The sequence below is a fragment of the Rhineura floridana genome, chromosome 8 (assembly GCF_030035675.1).
Source record: "Rhineura floridana isolate rRhiFlo1 chromosome 8, rRhiFlo1.hap2, whole genome shotgun sequence".
NCBI classification, from domain to species: Eukaryota; Metazoa; Chordata; class Lepidosauria; order Squamata; family Rhineuridae; genus Rhineura; species Rhineura floridana.
This window is the reverse complement of record NC_084487.1, coordinates 111,423,244-111,447,961: the sequence shown is the minus strand read 5'-3', so window position 1 is coordinate 111,447,961 and position 24,718 is coordinate 111,423,244. Positions and strand designations below refer to the sequence as shown.

Here is a 24,718-nt window from a genome sequence, read left to right as displayed (position 1 = left end):
TTTGTCACCACCTCTCTTTTCTGAGAATGGGGGCACACAACACTAGTCAAATCCCACCTCTTTTTTTTTACTGTAAAACCTGGTGGGATCAACTCAAGTGTATGTGTGTTTTTCATTCAGCTTCACACAGATTTCGCAACTGATCGGCAGATCAATCCATTGCCCCTAGGTGTGGCCAATGGAAACGCTTTGCTGTAGGTGACTAGTGTGCTCAAAGCCAAATTAACTGCCCTGGAAATGCATTCAAATAGTTATTCAAAGTTGAACAAATGAAGAGAGGATGCCAAATACATTCCTTGCCTGGGGCACTTTTTGGTTTAAGGCCAGCCCTGGTAGCTCACAATAAAAATCTGATTTTTTAAAAGGTATCTAGGAAATTCTTAGTTCATATTCACAATGTTATTCCCTCAAACTCTCTTGTACAAAGCTGCATTATCTGTTGCATTCAGCTCTTACATTTTGCTTTTAAGGTAAGGTCTCCAATATGAATATACTGCAATACAATAGCACTTGACTGTCACAGGTAACCAGCAAGCTTCGGGGTCTGAGAAATAGTAAGCTTTAGAACCAGCCAAACAAAGACAATTTGCTTCTGAACCCACCAGGGTCCATTGATTACCTGCTACATTTTGTCAAGCTTTGCTCTCCCATTCTGATCCAACCCACTAAGTTATGCCTGCTTCTTGCCAAGTTTCTGTTCTGGATCTGTTCCCTGGCCTCACCTGAGAAGAAGGAGGGTAGTATTTCTTAAATCAAAAGTTGACAGCTCTACACTGAGAAGCATTTTAAAACAATTCATTGTACATCCAGAGGGATACGGTCTGTATACTTTGCATTCTGGGTAATTTTGTCAATGAATGGGCACTTCTTTGAAGGATGTCAAGGTTTACATTTCAGTAAACTAAAATCATCCTATGAAATAACCCTAAAGTTAGATTTCAATGTATTATTAGCTAATGGTGGCACATACAGAACAACAGACACATGTCTCTAGTGGGAGGAAGAGATAAGATAAATTCCAATTTTGAAAACATATTCAGATGAGCATGTGATAAAGAACATAGTTTCTTAAAAATGAATCTATTATTAGATACTGCTACTGGGAACTGATCTAATTCCATTCTCTTTTCATGAGAAACATGGCTGGATCCTACACAGAAACACTCTGAACATCTTCCAACTACCCAAAGACTAATAATAAACCAACTTCCTACTACTGTGCATGACAAATGATTTAGAACCGTAGCTGTACAAAGGAAAGAAACTTCACCATGATGATTTTTATTCTGGCATCATATGATTCAGTGAAAGAAAAATGGTGTTATCTTTTATGATGATTGGAGGCATGCAACAACCATAGAAATAGGTCCATGTTTTGAACCCAAATGACTTTTTGGCATTGAAATAAAATATTTTAAAACTTGCACAAAGTTACACATTCTGGCTGCAATCAATATGTATTTGTTGTCTGGAATGCTTGGCTTTACAGATGGGTCAGTGCTGTGCAGCCCAGAACATAAAATGTTTTTTTCCCTTGTTGCAGACACTTAAACTAGCAGGTTAATTCAACAAGATTATGAATGAGCTCAGAAATATGCAATTTTATCTATATGTATGATTTTTAAAGACTGCAAATATAAGAGGTTAACTCTCCTGTTTCTGTATAGCCCTGGTTTATTGCTTTGGCACTGGAAGTTTCAATTTATTGTAATGATGTAATCACAGGAGAATTCAATTTGAGTGGCACAGAAGGACTCAAAATAGTTACTACATCTAATATTGCCAAAAGTTCCAATATCCATATTTTAGTCTATAATTCTCCTTTCCATTCTCTACAGGAAGATAGTCAGATAATGGGTATTAGATTCCTACTGTATGTTGCACACAGATCAATAATACTAAGAACCTTAGGTTTCCTGGAATTTTCTCCTTGTATTGAATATTACTAAGAGCTTAACAGCAGCTCAGATGCAGTTTTCTAAGACAAAGCTAGATCAACTAGATAATGAAATCTAACCACTGATGTCAGGACTCAGGAATAGAAATTGCAAGGTATGCTCTGCCAGCACTTTGTCAAGAGATAGCTGGTTCTTATCTTGACTTTTAGCTTTGCTATGGTTCTTGGAATCAGAGAGTCTAGGGCAGCCTTTCCCAACTAGTGGGCCACCAGATGTTGTTGGACCACAATCCTCAGCCAGCATTGCCAATGGTCAGGAAAGATGGGAATTGTGGTCCAACAACATCTGGTGGCCCATTAGTTGGGAAACGCTGATCTAGGGCATATAGGCTACAAGCAACCAAGCAACAGTGCACAAGACTGTTTGCCATAGGATGCACAAAAGAAAGAAGACATGCATGTGAAACTAGTAGTATTTTCCCTCTGCCCTGTTGCATGTCTCTGAATAGAGTTAAACAAACATACAGGACATTTGGCTCACAAAGATGCTATCTTACTTAGAATCCTCCAAAAGGTGAAACCACACGTGGCTTAGTTCTAGAACCTGTGAAGTAATAATAATCCATAGATGCACAGTGCCTTTCTTTCACCATCTCAACAAAACAACCAAAACACCTGCAAACATCTGAGAAAGAGATCAGAATAGAGGATATGACTTTCATGCAAATTTGAGCTCTAGCATCTCTCATATGTGAGCTATTAAGCAAAGTTTATCAGCCTTTAAATAATTCTCGAATGGGGCATTCACTTTACTGTTTTTAACAAGCCAAAGAGACATTCTAGCTCAGTAGTCCCCCAAGAGAATGTGGTTTGTTCAGACAGCATATCACTTTTCCACCACAGTAAAAAGTATCTGAGCAGACCATGTAATCTTGCTAGATGTTTCTATAAATGTTTTAACCCTTTCCAGTCACATTACATATTGTTTGTAGAGATACATCTGTTAGCACAGTTGTCATCCATCAGAAACAATCCTAGACACAGTCACGTACATTACATATCTGGAGGAGAGTATTTGAGATTTACTATAATCTGAAATGCTCTAAAACAAGTTACCAGCACTAGGATTCTATTATTAGAAAGCTATAGTGACACGATGAACCTGGGAAGATTATTAGGACCCCTCTTTTTCCCCACTAAGATCTGAATAGACTGTGGTTCTTGCATCACACTTCAGTGTAGTTTTTAATCATGCAGGCTTGTAAACTAGTTTTACCCACCTTTCCTATTAATCTATATTAATTCCCCTGGCAGAAAGAAAGAGTAGAATTCAGCTACGCATGTAAATTGTATTGATTTCAACAATAAAGTTAAGCATGTGCTTAACTCTCTCCCATTGGAATAAATATGAGATGTGCAGCACAGTCACATGCACATTTACATGAAAGAAATTGCCCTCACTGAATTTAAAAGAATTTATATATTGCTTTTTATTTCAACCCATTGTGGTTCACACAATCATAAAAACATATCAATAAACTGTGGTTAATCTAAAATGGAAGCATAAAATCCGAGTCTGCTTCTTTGTGGCTACTTCAGATGAGGACAGGGGAAAGGAAAGTGCAGAAGCCAATGGCTTGCTGTGGTTGACTTCTCATAATGTTAAACCATGGTTCAGTATTTAGACCAGCTGGCATTTGCAGCCAGAAAAGCAAAAAAGACGGCACAATACACATAACCATGTGACATATAAAAAAGATCTCTTTGTTGTGCTCCCACTGCAGGATATTTGATGTTGCTTTAAACAATATAATTGCAGTTGTCTTCAGTGACTAAATATTACAAATATTTCAAATGTGAGAGATTAATTTTCCCATAATACATACTTGCTACTGAACATTTACTACCAGAAATTGATTCCCCCCCCTCACAATGTAGTTATTGTACTTTCTGTAGTAAATTCATCTGGAATATCAACCACAATTTGCTTTGGCAATTTTCAAGTCAGTGAAGTCATTTTTGCAAACTAGTATATAAAATAATTTTTTAACGCACTGGGCTTTAACAATCTGAAGTATAATGGCATGTCTCTCTCGGCTTTGGAATCATTATCATTGCCAATGACAAGCAAGTGTGAGCACAAAGTATCAAACTGTAATAGCAACATTAATTGAAAAGCATTAAGGATCATTCTGTGTAGATTTCTTCAGTAATATTGGTATGATTTCATGTCAAACGTGGAAGACTAGCCGCAACCAGAACTTTGAAGTCATAGTTCCCACCCATCTTACTACAGTTGCTATCAAATGAGAAGGGTGCAGATGCACAAACAGAATTTCCATGGAAGAGGCAATGGAGACAGAATCAAGTAGTCTATGGAGCATTTGATCAGAAAGTTTGTAATCAGAGGAGGGATCAACTGGTAATGCAATTATGTTTCAGGTGTATTATGGGTTTTATTGTTAAGAAAATAAAATTCATTCCTTGTGTCCAATGTTTATTTATTTATTTATTTAAAATATTTCTATCCCGCCCTTCTACCCTGTAATAGGGCACTCAGGGTGGCTTACAAAAATAAAATCAAACACGTACATAATAAAATTGTAAAATCACAAAACATTAAAATACATAAAATACAATTAAAATACATAAAATACTATATTATACACACACACACACACACACACACACATTTATAGGGAGTGGTACTAAAGGGGACTGCAAGGGTAAAATTTAATGTAGAAGGCATAAAATCAGTGTCAGGCTCTACCTTCAGTCCCTCCCAAAGGCTCTCTGGAACAAGATCATTTTCAGAAGTCTCCGGAAAACTTCTGTTTCATATTTCATGTATCTGGGATGTGTTAGATATGGACTGTTAACACTGATGAGGTGTTGTTCACCATTTCACACTCTTTGGTTTGATATCATGGACCAAGCTGTTCATTACCACCACCACCAAAGGCAACAGCATGTCTCACTCCCACCCCCTTCTGTCTAGTAGAATTTACCCGTATCATGATGTCATGACATTCTATTCTGTTTCCCTGGCCCCTGCTCCACATCATTGGCTGCCACTGGCAGGAGGCTGGGAAACACGTAATGTCATGAAGCCAGGACACAAAATTCTCCAGTGTGTTATGGGTGACAAAAGTAGAACTAAATACATGGTTGCTTTGTGTGTGTGTGTGTGGTAACTGCACACATTAGCATTGTCTGCTTATGAGGTATGCCTCCTTTTAGTGCTTTTATAGCAGCCAAAAAGCCTTAAAATGGGATGATCTTTAGCTCATATCTGGTCAGTGTTAAATAAAGGCTCAGCATTCAAAGATTATCAGAGAATTTAGGATTAACAGAATGATCAAAAAAGCACAGCACAGCCATGACCTGCAAACCTTTCTCAAAATGAAATGCACTAATTAATGTTCCTTGGCTCAAGTTGAGCATAAAAAAACATGGTTCTCAGCTAATGAAGCATATGGCCACATTTAAAGAGATTCTAAGAATAAATGGCACCAATTCATTTTTTTTATCATTTGCACTTACATTTTCTAATAGTTTTTTAAACTACATGCAGGCCTGATGATGAAATCCAGGGCCTGACCCTCGTATTTGAAAGGTGTTATCTTCTTACAGTTCTCAATGGCAGTTTGGTAGCTTCTGTTCAGTTCTCAAGGAATAAACACCAACATTACAAAACAGTGGGAACTAATTAGCAAACCTGTGAGCTGTGTCAGTGGAGAGGTTGGAAATGAATCAATATGAAGAGTGAGGTGTCTCTTCATTCCTAAGACTAAGCAGAGGCATACTCATCCCACTGTAGGATGTAGGATGGCTTATTTGCCAATTTCATTGATAAACACTACTTTTGACTTTCCCAAATGCTAATTCACTCTAAACTGAACACTCTTTACACATGATGCTAACTTTAACTGTCTCCTGCATGGCAGCTTCTTAAACCAGGGATGGCAACAGAGTTACTTCAAAATGTAGTTAAATGGTACAAGTGACACATTACGTACAAAAACGTGAAACAAAGCCCTGATGGCAGCTTCTGTTATGACAAAGTAGCTTCAGGAAGATGTAACTGGGAGACGTGTGGATGGCACAGTTGCAAATGAAAAGCAGCAAGTGGTTGAAAAGTTAACCCCTCCCCAACTCTGAATTGTCCCCTTCTGAAATTGGTTTTCCCAAACAGAAGAAGCTATTTGAAGGTGTGCGTTATGCGGGGATGGGGAACCTGTGGCCCTCCAGATTTTGCTAGACTCCATCATCCCCAGCAAGCATACTCAGGGGCAGCAGGAGCTGGTGTCCAACAACTTCTGGAGGCCCACAGGTTCCCCATCACTGCTCTAATGTTTATGCTAAGTAGTAAATAAAAATAAAACATAAGAGAACAGTACTAATTGGAAAGCAAAAGATAAAAACTGGTTTCCCCTCTTTCTCTCACACATGCTTCAACACGCTTTTGAAATTAATGGTAAGCTTTTTGTGTACCCCAATCCAGCTAGGGACCACTAATCCAGTGATGTAATGTGCATTCTGGCCGGATGGGGAAGCATTAGTACCTAACGGTTACATGTGCACAGTCCTCCAGTCCAAGCCAACAGCTAGGGCGGTAAAAGCATGGCCTTTTAATCAATTACTAAAATCTCAAACAGCTTTTGGGAGAAGGCAGGGTGCTGGTTTTGGTGTCACTGGGTTGGGTGTGGGGACAGGAAGTCTCCCTACTCACCTTAAGAGTGGGGCTCAGGTAGAGGATTATAATCAAGTTTTGCCCTGAAGCAGGGTGGTTCACACAAGTTCGCTTGAGTTATAGTTGCTCCTGCGTAGTGTTTACCTCCACGAAGAATAAATTGTGGTCCTAGTTCAACCCTACATACTTGTGTCTTGCCTCTTCTTTATCTGTCCTGGACGCAAATGTTTTTCCAGGTAAGTGTACACTGTCTAATTTGGCCAAAGAGTTTCAATCTAACCAGTATCCTTAATATGAGAACTTTAGCTTGTTTATAGTGGCCAACAGTGAAGCAGTTGGAGGATTATTGTGAGGTCTCTTTTGTTCTGCATAGTACCATCCATTATTCTAGCAAAAATGCATTTTGCTGTGGTAGTGATGGCATTTCTCTTTTCCATACCATGGATAGCCTGCAGATATATACACACATATATTCTGTTACTAAAGTATAAAAAAGATCCTCCGTGGTGCAGAGTGGTAAGCGGCGGTAACGCAGCCAAAGTTCTGTTCACTGCCGGAGTTAGATTCCAACGGAAGGAGGAAGTCGAATCTCCGGTAAAAGAGGTCGAGGTCCACTCAGCCTTCCATCCATCCGTGGTCGGTAAAATGAGTACCCGGCATATGCTGGGGGGCAAAGAAAGGCCGGGGATGGAACTGGCAATCCCACCCCATATATACGGTCTGTCTAGTAAACGCTGCAAGACGTCACCCTAAGAGTCGGAAACGACTCACACTACAAGTGCGGGGACACCTTTACCTTTAAAGTATAAAATCAAGTAAGTGCATTGTTTAGGAATTTGCCGCCAGGTGGTGAAATACTGGTTTATGGTATGATTATTAAAAATAAAAATAAACCCAGCAACTTCCTTCATTAGGCAATAAACAATATACTCTGTTCTTTCAGCATAGTAGCCAAAGAATTTTACATAACTTACTGCACTGATAATAAAACCACATATTATACAAACGCTGAATAACAATGAAAAGATGTTCTTCTCAAGCACAGTACACTTACCTGGAAAAACATTTGCATCCAGGACAGATAAAGAAGAGGCAAGACACAAGTATGTAGGGTTGAACTATGGCAATTTTGGGCCATGTAATTATGGCATAATCAGTCTTATTTATGAATGAGGTAGGCTGGAAACGTCCACTTTCAGCTGTGTTATAGGTATGATAGTCCCTTTGGAAATTACCCTAGAATAGGCCTGCATGAGTGAAGACAGCCTTGTTCATAAAGCATGTACTGAAGTAAATATAAACTTCTTACTCTAGTGGTGTGGCTCTACACTTGGGATGTCACTTAGCATACACAGAGTTCAGTCATATAGTATTCATAATGTAACAGAACCAAGCAATTCATACATCTAAAACACATCAGTGAAGAGGAGAATATGCTGTGCCTACACACACACACAAAACCAGGTTTCTGAAAAGATAAGAACTGTTATCCGCGTAGGTTTGATTATCCTAGTAGAAGAGATTTATTGTGCTTTATGCCAAGGCTTGCAAGCTGGAGATTATCAAAATAAAGCTGTCAGCTGATAAAACATGTAGGAGGCGGCACAGATAAAACAGAAAGAAAACTAGGAAAGTAATATATTGGGAAATATTGTCGTTTGTTAGAGGGGAAGAGGAAATCTCATGCTAGTGTAATGTACTGGTCAAGAGAATGGGATGAAGTCCTTGATTCAAAACTCAGTTCAGTCATAAACTCAGGCAAGCCACTCTTTCTCTGTAGTCTCCTGGTAATAGCACTGGGTTACTTTACTGAGCTGCCATAAGGCTAAATAAACATATTAACGTCAATGGAAGTTTAGCAAGATCACACCTTTTGCTACTTTTATTGTGCAGAAACTTTTATAGAGAGAAGTTTAGGATCATGCAACAGACTGGAGGGTCCCAACCATAGGAGGGACCTGCAATAGTAACTCCGTAATGCCCTTGTATTCTATCAAACAATTCTTAAATTCCTTGTATGATTTGTCAACCACAACTCACTTCCAGGTTGGCCCTGCACAAGTAGGTATTATGCTTATTGATGAAGCATTCCTGCAGTAAGTGTTCAAGTGTTTTATACTGCCATGGATGCCAGGAACAGAACGCTGTACCAATAATGGGATTTCTACTAGCAAGAAAGCCAAGTTAAGGATTCACAGTGCTGACTTATTACTTGTTCACTGACTTGTTCCCACTTACTCTCACACTTGCTAATTCGATCTGCTGTGGTCATTTTGGGGTGAATTTTTCTTTTGGTGGCCAAAATTTCATAGTTATCAACTTAGATACTTATGTAAATGATGGCAGTATCTGACTTTTTTTTTGCCAGCTGGAAAACCATTGCATAATTTTTAGGTAGCGTATGTGGATCATCACAGTGTTCCACATTTTTTTTGGCAGTGTTAACTCAACATAAAATAGGGGGGAAGTTCGAAAGAATAAATTTTTGCCAATTTCCAGCTGCAGACACAAAATCCATGCCAATTACAGCTATGGCCCACAGCAAGAAATAGGTGCTGGTCCGAAAGGATGGCAAACTATCAAATTCAGCTGGAATTCAGTGCCAGGTCCAATTTAGTGGATATTCTCTCCCATCCCTAGTCTGCAGTTGGTAGAATGGCAGAGAATTTTATAAATTGATCCACTCAGAGCAGCCCCACAGACAAATGAAGGAAGCATAATCTCACTCAGTGTGTTTACAGATATAGATCTGCCAATTCCTGGCAACAATTCAGGGAGTGTGGCCATGGTATTCAAACAAATTGCCACTTGGTAGCAATCGCTGTGTTCATTGACTCACCAGGTCAGATATCAGTTTCTCCATGTAGCTGTGCATAAAACTATGTGTGATGGTTTGAACTCCATCTAAGATTATACTAAAACTGTCCTAAGCATCCTGTGTAAGTCAAGAAAGTAACTGTTTAATTCTCGCCAAGTGTAACTAAATAAACAACATAAACAATAAAGGTAATATATTCAGCAACAATTGTTACTAGAGAAAAGCAGATCAAAGTAAATGATAAGTATAAGAAAAGTGGAATACTCCATGAGGCTGCTTTCATATGAAAACATTAGCCAAAACATGGGCAATGTGCTAATTAATTGCAAGAATGGGAAAGCATTGGCTGGCCTGCTTGCCCATAACAAACATTAATTGGGAACAAACTTAAAAGGACTTGCATCTTTTCAAGCATCTCACTTGATGATTTCTAAGGAGACCTACCGTATACTATTAAAAACAGTGAATTAAGGCACAGGGGCTAGATCCAAACTACACATTATATGGAAGCAGCTTTGTGTGGGGTACGTTTATATGGATTTGGGTTGGGCAGTAAGGTAAACTCCTTTCCTCAGCACTCTTCCTGCATTCCACAGCTTCTTTAAAGTAAAAATAAAAGCAAAAGTGTAATATGTAGTTTGGCCCCATGAGGTGCTGAAGTATTTGCTTGTAGCAAATGTGGATGGATAAAATGTCTTGCAGCAGAAGTTTGGACTATTGGTCCTCTGCATGTATGGTGAGATTCATGGTTGGAGATTTATCAGTCAAATGCATGTTACTTCCTGCAGCCATGCTACAATCAAAGATTAGCTTAGCATTGTCAACAATAATAGCCAGACACTTACATAAAATTCACACAGCCTGTTCCTGCAGGTGGGGCAATCCAAACAAAACTGAGATTTGTTGTTGGTAGATGACTGACGTGAGATGCAACCACACTGCACATAAATTGATTTCCAAACTGGTGATCAGACATTATTCCTATAAGAAAGACATAAAGTAAAGATGAAACACAGATGCATTTAAACACAAAGATTCACTGTACTACTTCAGAAATGTTAAGCATTCAATTTATAACAATGACATATATTAAACTGTGCATCAACAATAAACGCAATATTTTATTCTTTTAAAGTCTTTTGGACTTGATTACTGACGTTAATGAAACTCAGCCTTTCAATGTGAATTTCAGTCAAATTACTTCATCACTATTCTTTCCTTTCTGTAATATTTACAACCTCTTTTTCAGCACAGCACCTAAATAAATACCTGGCCTTGATTAGTTACAATATTGACCCTCCAACTCAAAAAGCAATCACATTAAGTAAACACATTAAAATGAATAGCGAGATAGGATTCCTAGAAAATATTATTCAAAATGTTCTAAATGCGTGAGAATTTGTTGTGTTCTCATAATAAAAACAATAGGTCAGATGGCACATACTGATTCCAGGTAAGGAAGAAAACCATATGGGTCATGCATGTACATTCATCTTTCAATCTCTCATCACTTAATTGCTCAATAATCGATTACTTATAGCTAGAAATGTGAAGGCCCAGAAAAAAACATTTTTTTCTGAAGCCTGTTTTGGTTGTTTTCCAAAAAATTGGAAAAATTGGAAAAAATGAAGAAAAACTGGATTATGGAATGTTTTATTTTATCATGATGAATAAAATGTTTCATTGAATCTTGGTCCCCCCCTTTTTTTTTTCTCAGTTCTTCTTATGGGAATAGATGCTTTCTGTCTGCCTGACACTGTGGAGGACTAACAGAGACTAATGTTTTTTTTGTTATTAATGTTGATGGTTTCTTCTGTTTTTTTTAAATTGTTTTTGCCTGCTCCTCATAAACTGGCAAAATGAAAGAGGTTCTTTATAGTTCAGATTTTGCTTACAGTTCAGGATCTTGTAGATCCATTTGTTACAAAAAAAGTAAAAATTTAAAAAAGTAAATTCAATTTGTAATAATTGTTTGAATAAAATGTACTTTTAATATACAAAATGTGATACTTTTATGCCAAACCAGCTTGTACATAATTATGTTTGATGTTCCTGAAGTAACAACGTGACTTTCAATCTGTAAAACATGCTAATATTGCATTTTTTCAATTTTTCCAAAAATTTCCATTTTCCCCTGAAACCCCCCAGAAAAAAACTGTTTTATTTCCATGGCTTCAAAATTTCTTGAAATTTTACATCTCTACTTATAGTTCAGTGTCTCTACTGAAAGTCTTTGAGCTTAAGATGATGTGAGAAGATATTAAAGTCCTTTCTGTTGTTTTATATCTATGATCATCCATCCAGACATGCAAACCATCAATTTATAATATAGTCATCAAATGAGAAACCTTCAGCCCTTAACAATTTGCAGCTTAATATATTAAATTCCTTAACTAAACAGCATCTCCCTGCCCCCCATTGGTGATTCATTCACATACATATGACTTGTTACTGCATCAAGCAATACAAATGTATGAACATAAACAGTAAAGTGACCAGTGGTCAAATAATGGTCCCATCTGTGCCTTTACTGAGTTGATGTTAATGTGTGTGGGAAGCCAGACTGTCATTCCTCTTAGTTACAGTGATTTAGCCATAAAATACCTTGGGATTCAACATGACCCCCAAACAGTTCCTTCCTCTGAGTAGCATTATGCTAAGGAATGAACAGGAAGGCTTGCCTTGGAGCACAGATTTTTAAAAAGTACATCAGCACAATATGTTAATATTATTTATACAATGCTTGATGGACACCAGGTGGCTTTCAGAAAAGTCTGGCAAAACAGAAACTCCAGTATGCCCTGGAAGCAAGAAGATTAATGCACCACCTTGGAATCGGATGAAAACAACACAGGATGCTATTCAATTAAGTCGAGTAGACCCATTGAAACCAATGAACTTAAGTCCAGTGGTCTGTTCTGAGTATGACTTAGCTGGATATTACACACAATATTTAATATTTTCCCTTTCACATTGTCTAAGGCCAGATCAATACAGGCATACCCCACTTTAACATACGCAATGGGACCGGAGAGTGTACTTTAAGTGAAAATGTACTTAAAGTGAAGCAATTATCTTCACTTGTACTGCACGCAATCACCACTAGATGGCAGCGGCGTCATGCCAGTAAAGTCTCCATTGTTGCAAAGCATGCGTACTTTAAGCGGGGTATGGTGGAGTATGGAGCATGTACTTTATAGCGAGGCTACTTTAAGTGAAGCTACTTTAAGTGGGGTATGCCTGTAACCGGTTGTAAACTTGAGATCTTGGGGAAATACGTTTAGCTTGTGTTCTGCCATCATTACCACGTTCCGTCTAAGGAGAAAATAAAATCAGAAGCTATCCAAGCACTGAATAGGGCAGAGAAAGTCATGTGACAGTAAGTTTGAGAGACTGATAACTGTGCACATCCTTACAAAAAACAAAACAAACAGGTTTTTCACATGCATTTGGGCTATCAGGGAATATATCCAAGGTCTGCAGCAACTAAGCATCACTAAATCATATGCTATTTAAATGTGAGGAAGAACCTCTCTGAACTCCCCTTCCCTTGAGTTTTACTATGTGTGCTCATTGTGTTGAAATAATTTATATGCTATACTACCCAGTTAGGTCTCTCTCCATTGTATATTACTTTGCTGTGATGCTATTAGGGCTACTGGCTATATATCATGCCTAACCCAAACCCACAGAAAGAAAAAGAATGAAAAGCTTAGCCATATGACAGTACATAACAGATTCTGTTCTCTTACATTCACTGCAATAAAACCTTTATGTAACTTAGACCATGTCAAGGACACCATTGCATCTACAGCACCCTGATCACATGTCTATGGTCCTCATCAGTCTTGCAAGTGTCTATTCATAAATCCATCTTCTGCATTAATCTGGAGGTTTTTTAAAAAAAATCTGCATGAAAAATTGAATTTAAATACCTACTAAGTATATAATCACAATTGTATCTGAATATATGCATCCATAAGTATGTTTTATTCTAAAATATGCATTTTATGTATTTTGATACATTGTGTCACAAAATTTGAAGGATATTCACAGTCTGAGCTGCATATTGGTTTGGGAGGCGAGGATCATGTCACTTCACATTAGAATTCACAGAAATCAAATTTCTCACGCATCCATAGTCACTTGTAATCACATCCAACTCCACGATTAAAACTATTAACTAAGCTATCACATTGGAAAGCCAGTGTGATGTAATGGTTAGGGTGTTTGACTATGACTTTGGGAGACCAGGGTTTGAATCCACACTCAGCCATGAAGCTCACAAGGTGACCTTGGGCCAGTCACTGCCTCTTAGCCTAACCCAACCTCATGGAGTTGCTGTGAGGATCAAATAGGGAAGGGTGAACCATATCTGCCAACTTGAGCTCCTCAGAGGAAAGGTGGGATATAAATGTAATAAATAAAAGAACTATTATAGTAAAAATACCTATATAGCATTTTATGATGTTTTCAAAGAGCTTCACATACACTATTTCAGTAATCCTTTCAAAAACCCTGAAAGGTAGGCCAGCGTTATTATACTCATGCTGCAGATGGGGGCCAAGAATGAGTCTAATTAAAGAGTTCATTGGAGAAGCAAGATTTGAACCCCATTTCAAGTAACATCCTTGCTCACAACTCAATTGCTTTATACTACTACATTATACTATGTCTCTTAAGCAGCCTGCTTTGGTTACAGTCTTGGTTTGGTTTATCAGACTACGAATGCCTTGTGCCTGTGCACTCTCTCCTTCCCTTCCCTTCCCCCTTCTGTCTCATGCCATCATTCAGTGTTTCCAGGGTTTTTTAACCCTGTTACATCAGAACAAGGAAACTGAGTAAAATCCTGGCTTGCAAACCAGAATCAAACCATAATTTCCAATCCTGGTGTACAGTCAGACCTTAAATCACAATTTGCAGTTTGGGAGTAATGGGACACTGTGGTTTGACAAACCCTGGAAGAGAGGAGGAGAGGGCAGGAGGGAGTGTATGGGCTAAATGCCCTGCTGGGAAGCAGAGAGAAAATAGAACCAAATATATTTTTTCTTCTGAGAACAGAATTCTGTTCATTTGATTGGTAACTATCTGGGTGATTCACTGACCACCCAATTTTAATCATATCAACTAGTCCAACTGTTAGAGGTTCAAGAGTCTTCTCTGAGTGTTTAAATTAGAGAATATATTATGTGCCAACAAGATACATTAATAGTTTTACCCCATATAACAAATTGGTGCATTAGGAAACATCAACATTTCATTGATGTGAGTGTAACACTTTTTTTCTAGTTTAAAGTTGAGAATAATGCATGGAATGATTCTGTAACCAACTCTCATATGATAATCACATTAACGTCAGTGGAACTACTCAATTAACAACCACCTACTGACATTTAGAATGAAGGCCTAAGTGAACTACACTAATATCTAACATACAGCTGCACATTGATTTTTTTCTGGGTGATTACATTCTGTTTCACAGGAAAAACATTAATTTAGTTTGATAGACTAGAAGAGACTTCTAAAACACTTGCTGGCTTTTGCAATCAATTATGGGTCAGCAAGGCTTGATAAATTATTAAATGTCACAAAGGGAGAACATACTGACAATCCTGGAAGATTTTTTTCCTCTACCCAGTGGGTTATGCCAGCTATAGCTTACTTCAGGCTCTTTACTTATTTTATAGTTGTTTGCCTATTATTAAAAAAAAGAATAATCTTAAAACAGAACAAGGTGCCAGAGAAAATATACACCCTGACACTAAAAGAGACTTTAAAATTAGACAATATTTTATTTAGATCCTAGTCTATTTTTTTACATATTAATTCTAAAATATAAAACTGGGATTTAAGTAAGATCCTACCGTCTTATAGCATTTGAGAAAAACTAATAACATTGAAGTTAGTAATGAGACTCAGGTAGCCACCTCCACTCCTTATTTAAGTACCTGTTCCATATACATTAGACACAAGAGCCACCGTACTACTTAGATATCTTTTCTGTATGCAAGTCTGTCTTGCTGTTTTTTGTTTTTGTAGGAGAGAGAGAAAGAGAGGAAAGGGTTGGATTCCTATGTTGGTGTGCAGTCCAGTGTAAAGGGGAATCAAGAAAGAAATGCTTGTTTTTATATTTGAGTTCTCTGTTAGAGAATCCCTATTTGTAAAATCCCCACCTGTAAAATGGGAAATATTTCCTGCAACGCCTTCTTAATTCCTTCCGTTCCTTGACAATATATGGCTTGACATGTAACCTAGAGGTTGGCTCAGTTTCCTGTATTATTGTTGTTGTTGTTGTTATTATTATTTAATTCATAAAAAAACATAGTTGAATTAAAGCAACAAACAACAATCTCAGCCATAAGCCAAAAGCAATAATTCCATGCAGCACATTTCAGGCAGGACACAAACACTGATTCTTCAATTTTCAACAACCAGGGTGAAGAGGTCCATGCTCAGCAACGAATGGAAACTGTAAAGAGATGGTGCCAGATGCACCTCTATGGGCAGGGAGTTCCACACTCTTGGGGCCATCACTGAAAATGTTCTCTCACAAGTCACCACCCTCCAAATCTCTGAGAGCTGCGGAACCATTTGGAGGGGCTCCTCCACTGATCTTGGCTTGTCTATAGGGAAGAAGGTGCCCTCTTTGATATTTGGGGCCCAAGTTGTTTTGGGCTTAGTTGAAACAATAATGGGAGCACCTAGAATTGGGCTTGGAAGCTAACAGCCAACCAGTGCAACTACTTCAGAACAGGTATTACATGAGTTCTCACAGCCATTCCCACCAACAACCTAGCTGCTGCATGCTGCACCAGTTGCAGCATCTGAACTGTTTTCAAGTGTCAGGCCCACACAATTCAGAGCACACACAATCCGTATTATAAAAACTGCGGCACAACAAGAAAGCAGGAATTAATATAATGTCCTCTCTGCATACCAAAGCTGGAGATTAAGAAGGGATACACAGCGGTTAAAGCTTCAGCCAGGAGGGAAAAGAAAGACAGGAGTGTAAAGCCAGCTGGAGAGAAGTAATCACAACTTGCTTCCTTTGACTCTGCCCAGTTCAGTTCCTTTTGTTCCTGCAATAAAGGCTAGGAGAGGACTTGCTCTGCCTAATAACTCACTACCGGCCACTCTCTACTTGTGAGGAACATGTTTGAGATACCTGGCATATGCAGTGTCACACTTCTAGTTTCTTCCCATCACTATGTACATCTTGGAAGCTCATATGTCTTTGTCAGGCTTTTTTTAAAATATTTTTTCTTTTATTTTATTATTCATAGAAACGATTACCTTACTTTTTGGTGGCATCGTTTTATTTCCAGATGGTTAGACATTTACCACCCAAGTTCACTATTAGCAAGAATGATATTCATGGAAAATTGCAGCAGTTACTTCTGTGAACAGAGCTTTCCACTATATTTTCTATTTATAACATTTTTATACTGCTCAATATAATAAAAACTGTTAGTGGGCCATATTCATTGCAGCAGCACTGTGATTTTCTATAGCCCCTTTCTCTACATCCAATGAATGGGGGTGGAGGAAGCAAGATCACAATGGTAATCACCACCACTGACCTTCATGTATTCATTCCACAGACTGGCCTTGTTTGGACATAACTGTAATTTAGCATTTGCTGCATGAGCTTCAGGTTTGTGCATTACCTCTCCTCCTTGTGGCCAGAACAAAAAAACCCAGAAGCTTTCACTTCCATTTTCAATTAACTGCAGTTTAGTATTATCTTCACAATCTAAACTGGTTTATTTTAATCATGGCTTATCGAAACAAGTCATAAACTATGGTTTGAAGTTGGTTTGTTTGAGTAGACTATAGTTAAGACTAACCACAGTTTGTCTGGGTTTGGACATAACACTAAACTGCAGTTCGTTAAAAACAGAATCAATATCATTTTGATCTTCTCATGGTCAAGCTAGAGGAAGAGAGAGGGAGCTGAGAAGGCCAAGGGTCATTCACATAATCCAAAGACGGCCACTGTATACACTTAAAACTATAAGGATGAGGGACTCTTTCCATGCAACTGGATATCTTCTATATGTAGGGTCTAGGTAAAAACCTACCTCTTTGCCCAGGCATTTTAACCTTAATTTAATGTTAATTTTAAATTTAATTTTATTGTATTTTTTATTTTTAGTTGTATTTTAATTTTGTTTTTAATATGTTTTATAATCTACACTTGCTTGTATTTTAATTGTGGTTTTATCTTGTTGTACACCGGCCTGAGAGCTTATTGCTATAGGGCGGTTTAGAAATGTAATTAAATAAATAAATAAAATAAAATAAATATGATGATCTTCAAAATGAATATGGGTAGGTAAGGGGCAGGGATTTCTATCAGCATCCTGCTCTTCCTCCTGCCATCTGACATGTCCATAGAAATGCCCATGTGACCAGTTATTTTTGTAAATAAGTCAAGAATTGTAATGTCTAAACTAGCTTTATGTTTGATATTATTATGCTCAATATTAATGCAAGGTGACTAAAAATGCTGCCACTTTACAATACTCATGACTACCCTTAATTCAAAAGATATAGTTGCATCCGGCTGACAACATATGGATTTAATATTTTTCCCTTTAATCTTTTTTCAGTGACCTGAATTTGATGGGTACTTAATTAACATTTTCTGATTTAGCCTTTTGTCAGAATCCACTAGAGACGTATCTTCATCTTGGGGATTTATGAGTTCAAACTGACACGAGTTACACATATGCAAATGAGAGCCCACTGGGAGGAGAATATACCCTTTCATTTGCATAACTCCCCAAGATACTGAATGAGATTCTTTGTACAATTTATTAAGTATGTGTATTTGTAAAAAGGGAGGTCAGAAATGGATGCCAGTGCCTGACACACAGACTATTTAAGGATGTTCACTGACAATTGAGGAGATGCTAGAGAACAAAAATGTTAGTTAAGTATACAAAGGCAAGGGAATTTAGTAAATGGGGACAAGCATTAAATACATACAAAAATGCTAATATTAGACAGTTGCTTAAAATTTCATTAAAATGAAAATGAAATAACTTTTCAGATAATCTGCTTATGCCCAAGGCCTAGTAGGATTTATCCATTCACTCCGCATGCACTCCTATACCATCTAGTATTAAATGCTACAATTTTTCTGTGTAGAAACATAACACTAATAGAACTTTTCCATATGAACAGATAAGAAGCTTTACATAGCAGTATATTTCATTTCAGAAAAGAGTTCTCTTAAACTTCCCTCCACCCTCATTCTTCTTTACAAGTTCAGTGGCCTAAACCTGTCATCAAATCTAAATAGTGGCTTCCACAAGGCCACCAACTTTAAAAGTATGTCACCAAACACTGGAGACTTACTGGTTCCCAGAACAGCCGCTATGCAATATCAGCTCTGCTTTTGTTTTAAGTTCTACAGTTTCAAGCACTGCTCTAGCTACTGTCTCTAAACACACCTATTTCTTCCCCATTTCTTTCTCTTCTCTAATGGCTAATTGGTTCACTGGTAGCTACAGGTCTGTGGAAAGCGACTCTCTATTTAGCACTGTCTGAGTTAGTGCAGAAAGGCTATGTTATTTTGCCATTAATGGCTAGATAAATAGTGCAATCTGGTGGCTTCATGCTGGGTTATAGTGAACAAATTTCTCTCTCTTTTCTTTTCTTGCTTTCTTTCCTTTTTTTAAATCAAACTGAACACAAGCTGCTGCACCCAGTGAATGTTTTATAGCATATGTTTTATAGCATATGCAGCATGGAAAAAGTTTTTTGAAATTGTAGCTGGGTCAGAGAAATTTAATATAGGCTAGAAGAAGCATCAACAGGGTAAAAGGTAGCATTGAAAGAATGATACGCTGACATAGTGCTGTACTGTTTCTTTTGCCAGCTGTGTGTTAGTTAATTTCTAGTATCAATTTCCTTCAAAGATGCAACACTGTTGCCCTACAGAATCTTTATGAAAAATCTTATCTACGTGTGTGCAGGTAGAGACTGAGAGCTGATTCATACATACATACAGAAATAGCACAATTCATAGTCCTTCCTGGACTGTACCATTTCAGACTACAAGTGGAGAACTACATGTTTGAATAGACCTTTATGTCAAAAATGGAAAAATAAAAAATAAAACACCTCCCTGTCTGTGGAAAGCAAGCACGCCAAAGGGAAGAATTTTAGCCTAGCTCCTATGGTAAATTTCTGTGAGCTAAAGTAGCGTTATAAAGAAGCCCACAAAAGTTACTGGCCTGCTGGGAGAGGAGGAACAGAGAGTTCCTTCTCTTCTGTAGCCACACATGTATTTGTATTCTGGGTGTGGAAGAGGGGGCTTCTCTCCTCTGGCAGCCTGCTTGATTCCATCCCTCCTCTGCCATCTCACCTCCTTGTTTTTCCTTGTTACCTATGGCTACCAAATAACTGCTCAAGTATGAGACTGTGCTAAAGAGTTTTTCAGGGTGGGTTTCAAACATGATCCTCCACTTGTATTCTAAAATGGTACAATCCAATGCTAACTCTACCATACCTTATTTCTGCATGTTTTAATTGTCCCTGTTTGAAGAACTGTAAGGGAGACAGCTTTCTCACCATAGATTTTGCTGCTCCTAAAGGAGAATCAGTACAAGGCCTAGATTTCAATGAGTTCAGAGCCCTGGAATCTGTCACCATGCAGATTTTGTTTCCAGTGTGTAAAAACAGCCAGTCCTCCTCCCACAAAAAACCAACCTGGAGGTAACTCAGTGGTAGAACATCTATCTGCCTTGCATGCAGCACGTCCCAGGTTCAATCCCCAGCATTTCCAGGTAGGGCTGGGAGAGACTCCTTCCTGAAATCCCAGAGAGTCACTGCTACTCAGTGTAGACAATACCGTGCTAGATGAACCAATGGTCTGAATCAGTATAAGGCAGCTTCCTATGTTCCAAACTTCTTTTTCCATCTGAGTTCACAAATGCGAGGCATGATCAAGCCAAGTTGAGCATTTTTAAGTCCCAGTGATTTCTGTGGAAAACAGGTTTGCAATGCCGTTCTATGGATGTCTACTCAGAAATAAGTCCTATTGAGTTCAGTGGGATTTGCTTCCAGGTATACACAGTATTGCAGTATGTTCTTCACTCTCTCATTGAAATCTATGGGACACAAAAGTGGCTGGGTCAACAAAAGTAGCTTCATAGAATCAGTCTGCTTACTTTTTAGGTTTCTCTGAAATATCAGTTGATGTAATAGGTATGAGAAATGTGTGTGGTATGTAACATATACAGTCCCGGTTGAATCTGACATCTATATTTTTGAGGGATAGGTTAGGAAAGTGTCTGTCTGAGTCTGACCCCTTGGCCTGGGTTCATTCTAATGACATACTTTTACTGTGTACATAGAAATGTGGGGGGCGGGGAGCGGGAGACAAACACAGATGTATAAGCAGGCATATACATGGAATCTCCACAGAACTCCAGTCCAGGGCTTATTAGTCTGCTTTCCAAGAAATTGTAGTGAGGGCAGTCTCAGTTTTCAGGAAATTCTTGAAAACCAACATACAACATTGGATTCCCATCTGCTGAATTTTTTCTCTACCTCAGACAAAATAAATCTTTTTTTTTTTTTGAAGGTGCCTCATTCTAGAGTCAGTTGCAGATTTTGGAGCCAATTCTCTTAGGCCTTGGTTTATGCATGCTTCAGGCTCTGTGACAGGCTGCAGGCTATCTTCACCTACTTCTCTCTAGGACAAATCTCACAGGGCTTGAAATATTTGTCAGTCCCAGTATTGCTGAATTATGAATTTATAATTTGTTGTCTCATAGGCCCAGTTCACATTTAACATTAAATCAAACCATAAATAAGCATAAACACACAAGTGTTTAGTAAAAAATTGTGACCACTTGCAGTCATTTAATGCTACCCAGAGCTAAGCCATTGTTTGGATTAGCATTATGTCTGAACCAAGGCACATGGTTTTGTCTCTCCCATAGAAACCATGAGTGCTAATCTAAGGACAGACACTGGCTACAGCTCATAGTTTGTCTAGAGTCAGACAAATCATGAGCCCAGGTTCAGACATAATATTAAGCCAAGCCATGGCTTAGCTCCTGGACTCGTGGTTTGTTTTGCAGCAGGGTGATCAGGGCAGGAATCATGTGGCAGTGATTTTTATTGTGAGTAACTGCACAATCACATCTTCATGCTTAGCCATGGTTTGGCTTAGTGTTAAGTGTGAAACAGGCTATAGCCTCAAAATTCTGAGGTTTTTGTTTAGAGCATTAAAGCATAGACTGGCATGTGCCCCTTGACTAGGGTTGCTATATTTCAGTTCCACAAATCTGGGCAGGCTAATTTGCATATTGTGCAAATTATTTGCTAATTATGCAAATTAAGCATATTAATGGTTACATTGTCCACGTGCTTTGTTTTTGTGCCTAGTAATTACCACTAAAAACTGGGGGAAGATGTGAGGAATCCAATACTTTGTTTCCAATATTTGGAATATTTATTTATTTATTTATTTATTTATTTTATTTTATTTATATACCGCCCTAAGCCAAAAAGGCTCTCTGGGCGGTGTACATAGAGGATAAAACAATAAAAATATATGAATAGAACAAATATAAGAAAATCAAAAAGCAAAACAAACAAAGAACAAAAACCAAGCAACATCAGAATATACTAGTAACGAAATACTGTTTTAAAATACACTATAAAACAATTTAAATTCCTTCCAGTGCACAAAAACCAAAGCACTTTATTTTACTGATATACCTACATTTCCTTCAAGGAGCTCATGGTGGCATACATGGGTCTCCCCCTCCCCATTTAATCTGACAACCCTATCAGGTAGGCTAGATTGAGAAATGGTGACTGGCCCAAGGTCACCCAATGAGCTTCATGGCTGAGTCAGGATCTGAACTCTAGTCTTAGACCAACACTCTAACCACTACATGGCATTGATTTAATTTACTTTGTAGGACACAAATTGCTTGTCATTTCTCAAGCATATCTACAACTCTGGTGTGTGATGTCAAGTATGGGATAGCTTTTTTTATTTATTTAGAGAATTTATATCCTGCCCTCAGGGCAGTTTACAAATAAAATTAAAAAAAACACAGTCAGTCAATTAAAAGCAATACTGTGACTGAGAGGTTGTCTTAGAAACAATTAGGAAACGTGAAATAAATGCTACAACCTGTAACACAGATAGAAATCAAGATTTCAATATTATCAATTCAGTCAATAATCTTATCTAATTAGCTTGAAAGCAAGTAGTGCTGTCATAGAATCCTTTCCAACACCTTTCTAATACTCCTGCACAAGTTTTAAGTACCTGAACACCCACGCTTATGCTTATGCTGAACAGTAAATTGAAGATCAGCAAGTAAATATGAATGATGTATTCTATGTTTAGAGTATTTAATTTGCCACTACAAAGAACCTTGGTGTGCAGCAAGGTTTGCCTGAGCTTCAGAGTATTTTGAGCATACAATGTTTGTTGAGTTCTGCCAACAATAACAGTAGCAGCAAAATATTTATATGCTGCTTTTCAACAAGAAGTTCCCAAAGTGGTTTATATAGCAAAATATATAATGTTGAAATTTGGCTGTATAAAAGAAGATAGCTACAAACCAATCATTTTCATTTCAAATTTTAAATAAAGGAAATTCTCCTCAGTCTTTGCAAAAAGAAGAACTGGGCTTTGAATATGTAAAATAGTAATAAAGAAAATGGATCCCCTAGATATGTGCTGAGTACACCACTAAATTCTAAGCTTGCTTCTATTAATTTGGCATTAGGAATAAGTGGTTTTAGCCACTGCCAGGGGGCAAACATGTAGCACCAAGAGCAAAATATACCACATAGTAAGCAAATAACTTTTCCCCAGCTGGTGAGTGTGGGGTGGATTGTTCCATTCCTTTTGGTCTTCAGGGGGAAAAGGTTGCATCCCTCATTGCACTGAATATATATAAAGTCTCTCTCTCTCTCTCTCTGTATGTGTATGTGTGTGTGTATATGTATATGTATGTATGTATGTATACACATACACATCAATCTATTCCTGGGGAGAAAATGAAGTAGGGTGATCTTTGCTGGGGAGACGCCTGGCAGACATTTTGAAGAAGGATATGTGTAAAGAATACTTTTTAGCCTTTTCTGAATTTCTGAACAGAGGCTCTGCTGGGAAACAGGATGAATGAGGCTGTATTCCAACGCAACTTTACTTGGGAGCAAGCACCAATTAACAGGGTGGGGAAAGGCCGAAAAATGCAAATGCTAATACTTCAGTTTTTTCTACAGAGAGTCTTGCTTTTATATCTTGTGCTTGTTCAGAGGAGGGAACATTTGGTGGATTCAGTCCTCTTTATTCCATCCTCCATGATGACAGGCAGATCCTCCCATTGCATTCACCACTTAAAACACATACCCTGAGACACAGAGGCAAATGAGATGAAGGCTGCTTCTCCTTATTGACTCAACTAGGATGCCTATGGGTAAGGGCAGGGTGGAGCTGCATGTGTTGATCAAATGAGCATGTTCAGTTTTCTAGTTTCTGCATATGCAGCAGGTAGGCAGATGAAAAATCTTGATTTTCCCAGGACAGCTGTGGTGTCCCTCATTGGCTAAGAACAATAGAAGGGAGGAATAGGCTGGTATCTCACAAAATGTGCAGAAAACTGCCTCCACATTTTGCCTTGTATCTCTGGTTCCACAAGGGCTAGAGACTTGCTTTTTTTGAAAATATGAAAGCTGGGAATCTGGCCCACCTAATGGGCTAAGTGGACATTGGGTACAATGGCTAGAATCCAGGTAAAATCCGGCTAACCGGGCAATATGGCAACCCTACCCTTGACAGGTTAACACTAAGGGAAAGTTGCTCTTGGAAGGGAAATAGGTTCACTGCCTACACTTCTAACTGAAATTATGCTCGGAGCATGTGTAACAGTGAATCGCCTCCACCACTTGTCACCCCTTTCCTCAAGATATAAAGGATTTTTGTTTGTTTATTTTGTGGGTGGGTGGCCTGGAGAAAGAGGAGGTCGGCAAGGAGAACTTGGTAGCAGCAGGACTCAAATACCATTTTGAGTTGAGCCCAGCTTTGCCTTGTGACACCCTCCAAGAAGGACATCGGATCTGTATCCTCCAGTCAACAACACTGAATTGCAGCAGCTGGTAATCTTTCAGATAACTGCTACATAAACTGCTGCAGTTAAAACAAACAAGCAAAAACCCCATCTTCAGCATATTCTGTATCTTTTTCACTGAATACCACTTTTAGTGGGCTTTTCCCTCTAAGGAAGGTTGATTAAGTCTACCTTTAAAAAAATGCTAAATCTTT

The 24,718-nt window shown here is 38.2% G+C and overlaps 1 protein-coding gene across 3 annotated transcripts in view; it reads right to left on the bottom strand.

The window, feature by feature from the left end:
• RELN (reelin) overlaps nt 1-24,718 on the bottom strand; it is a 504,997-nt gene that overhangs the window by 343,695 nt on the left and 136,584 nt on the right. For all 3 annotated transcript variants that reach the window (XM_061640446.1, XM_061640447.1, XM_061640448.1), the window contains exon 3: nt 10,254-10,389. In XM_061640446.1, the coding sequence (XP_061496430.1) occupies nt 10,254-10,389 (136 nt within the window). The remainder of the gene's footprint in view (nt 1-10,253; nt 10,390-24,718) is intronic.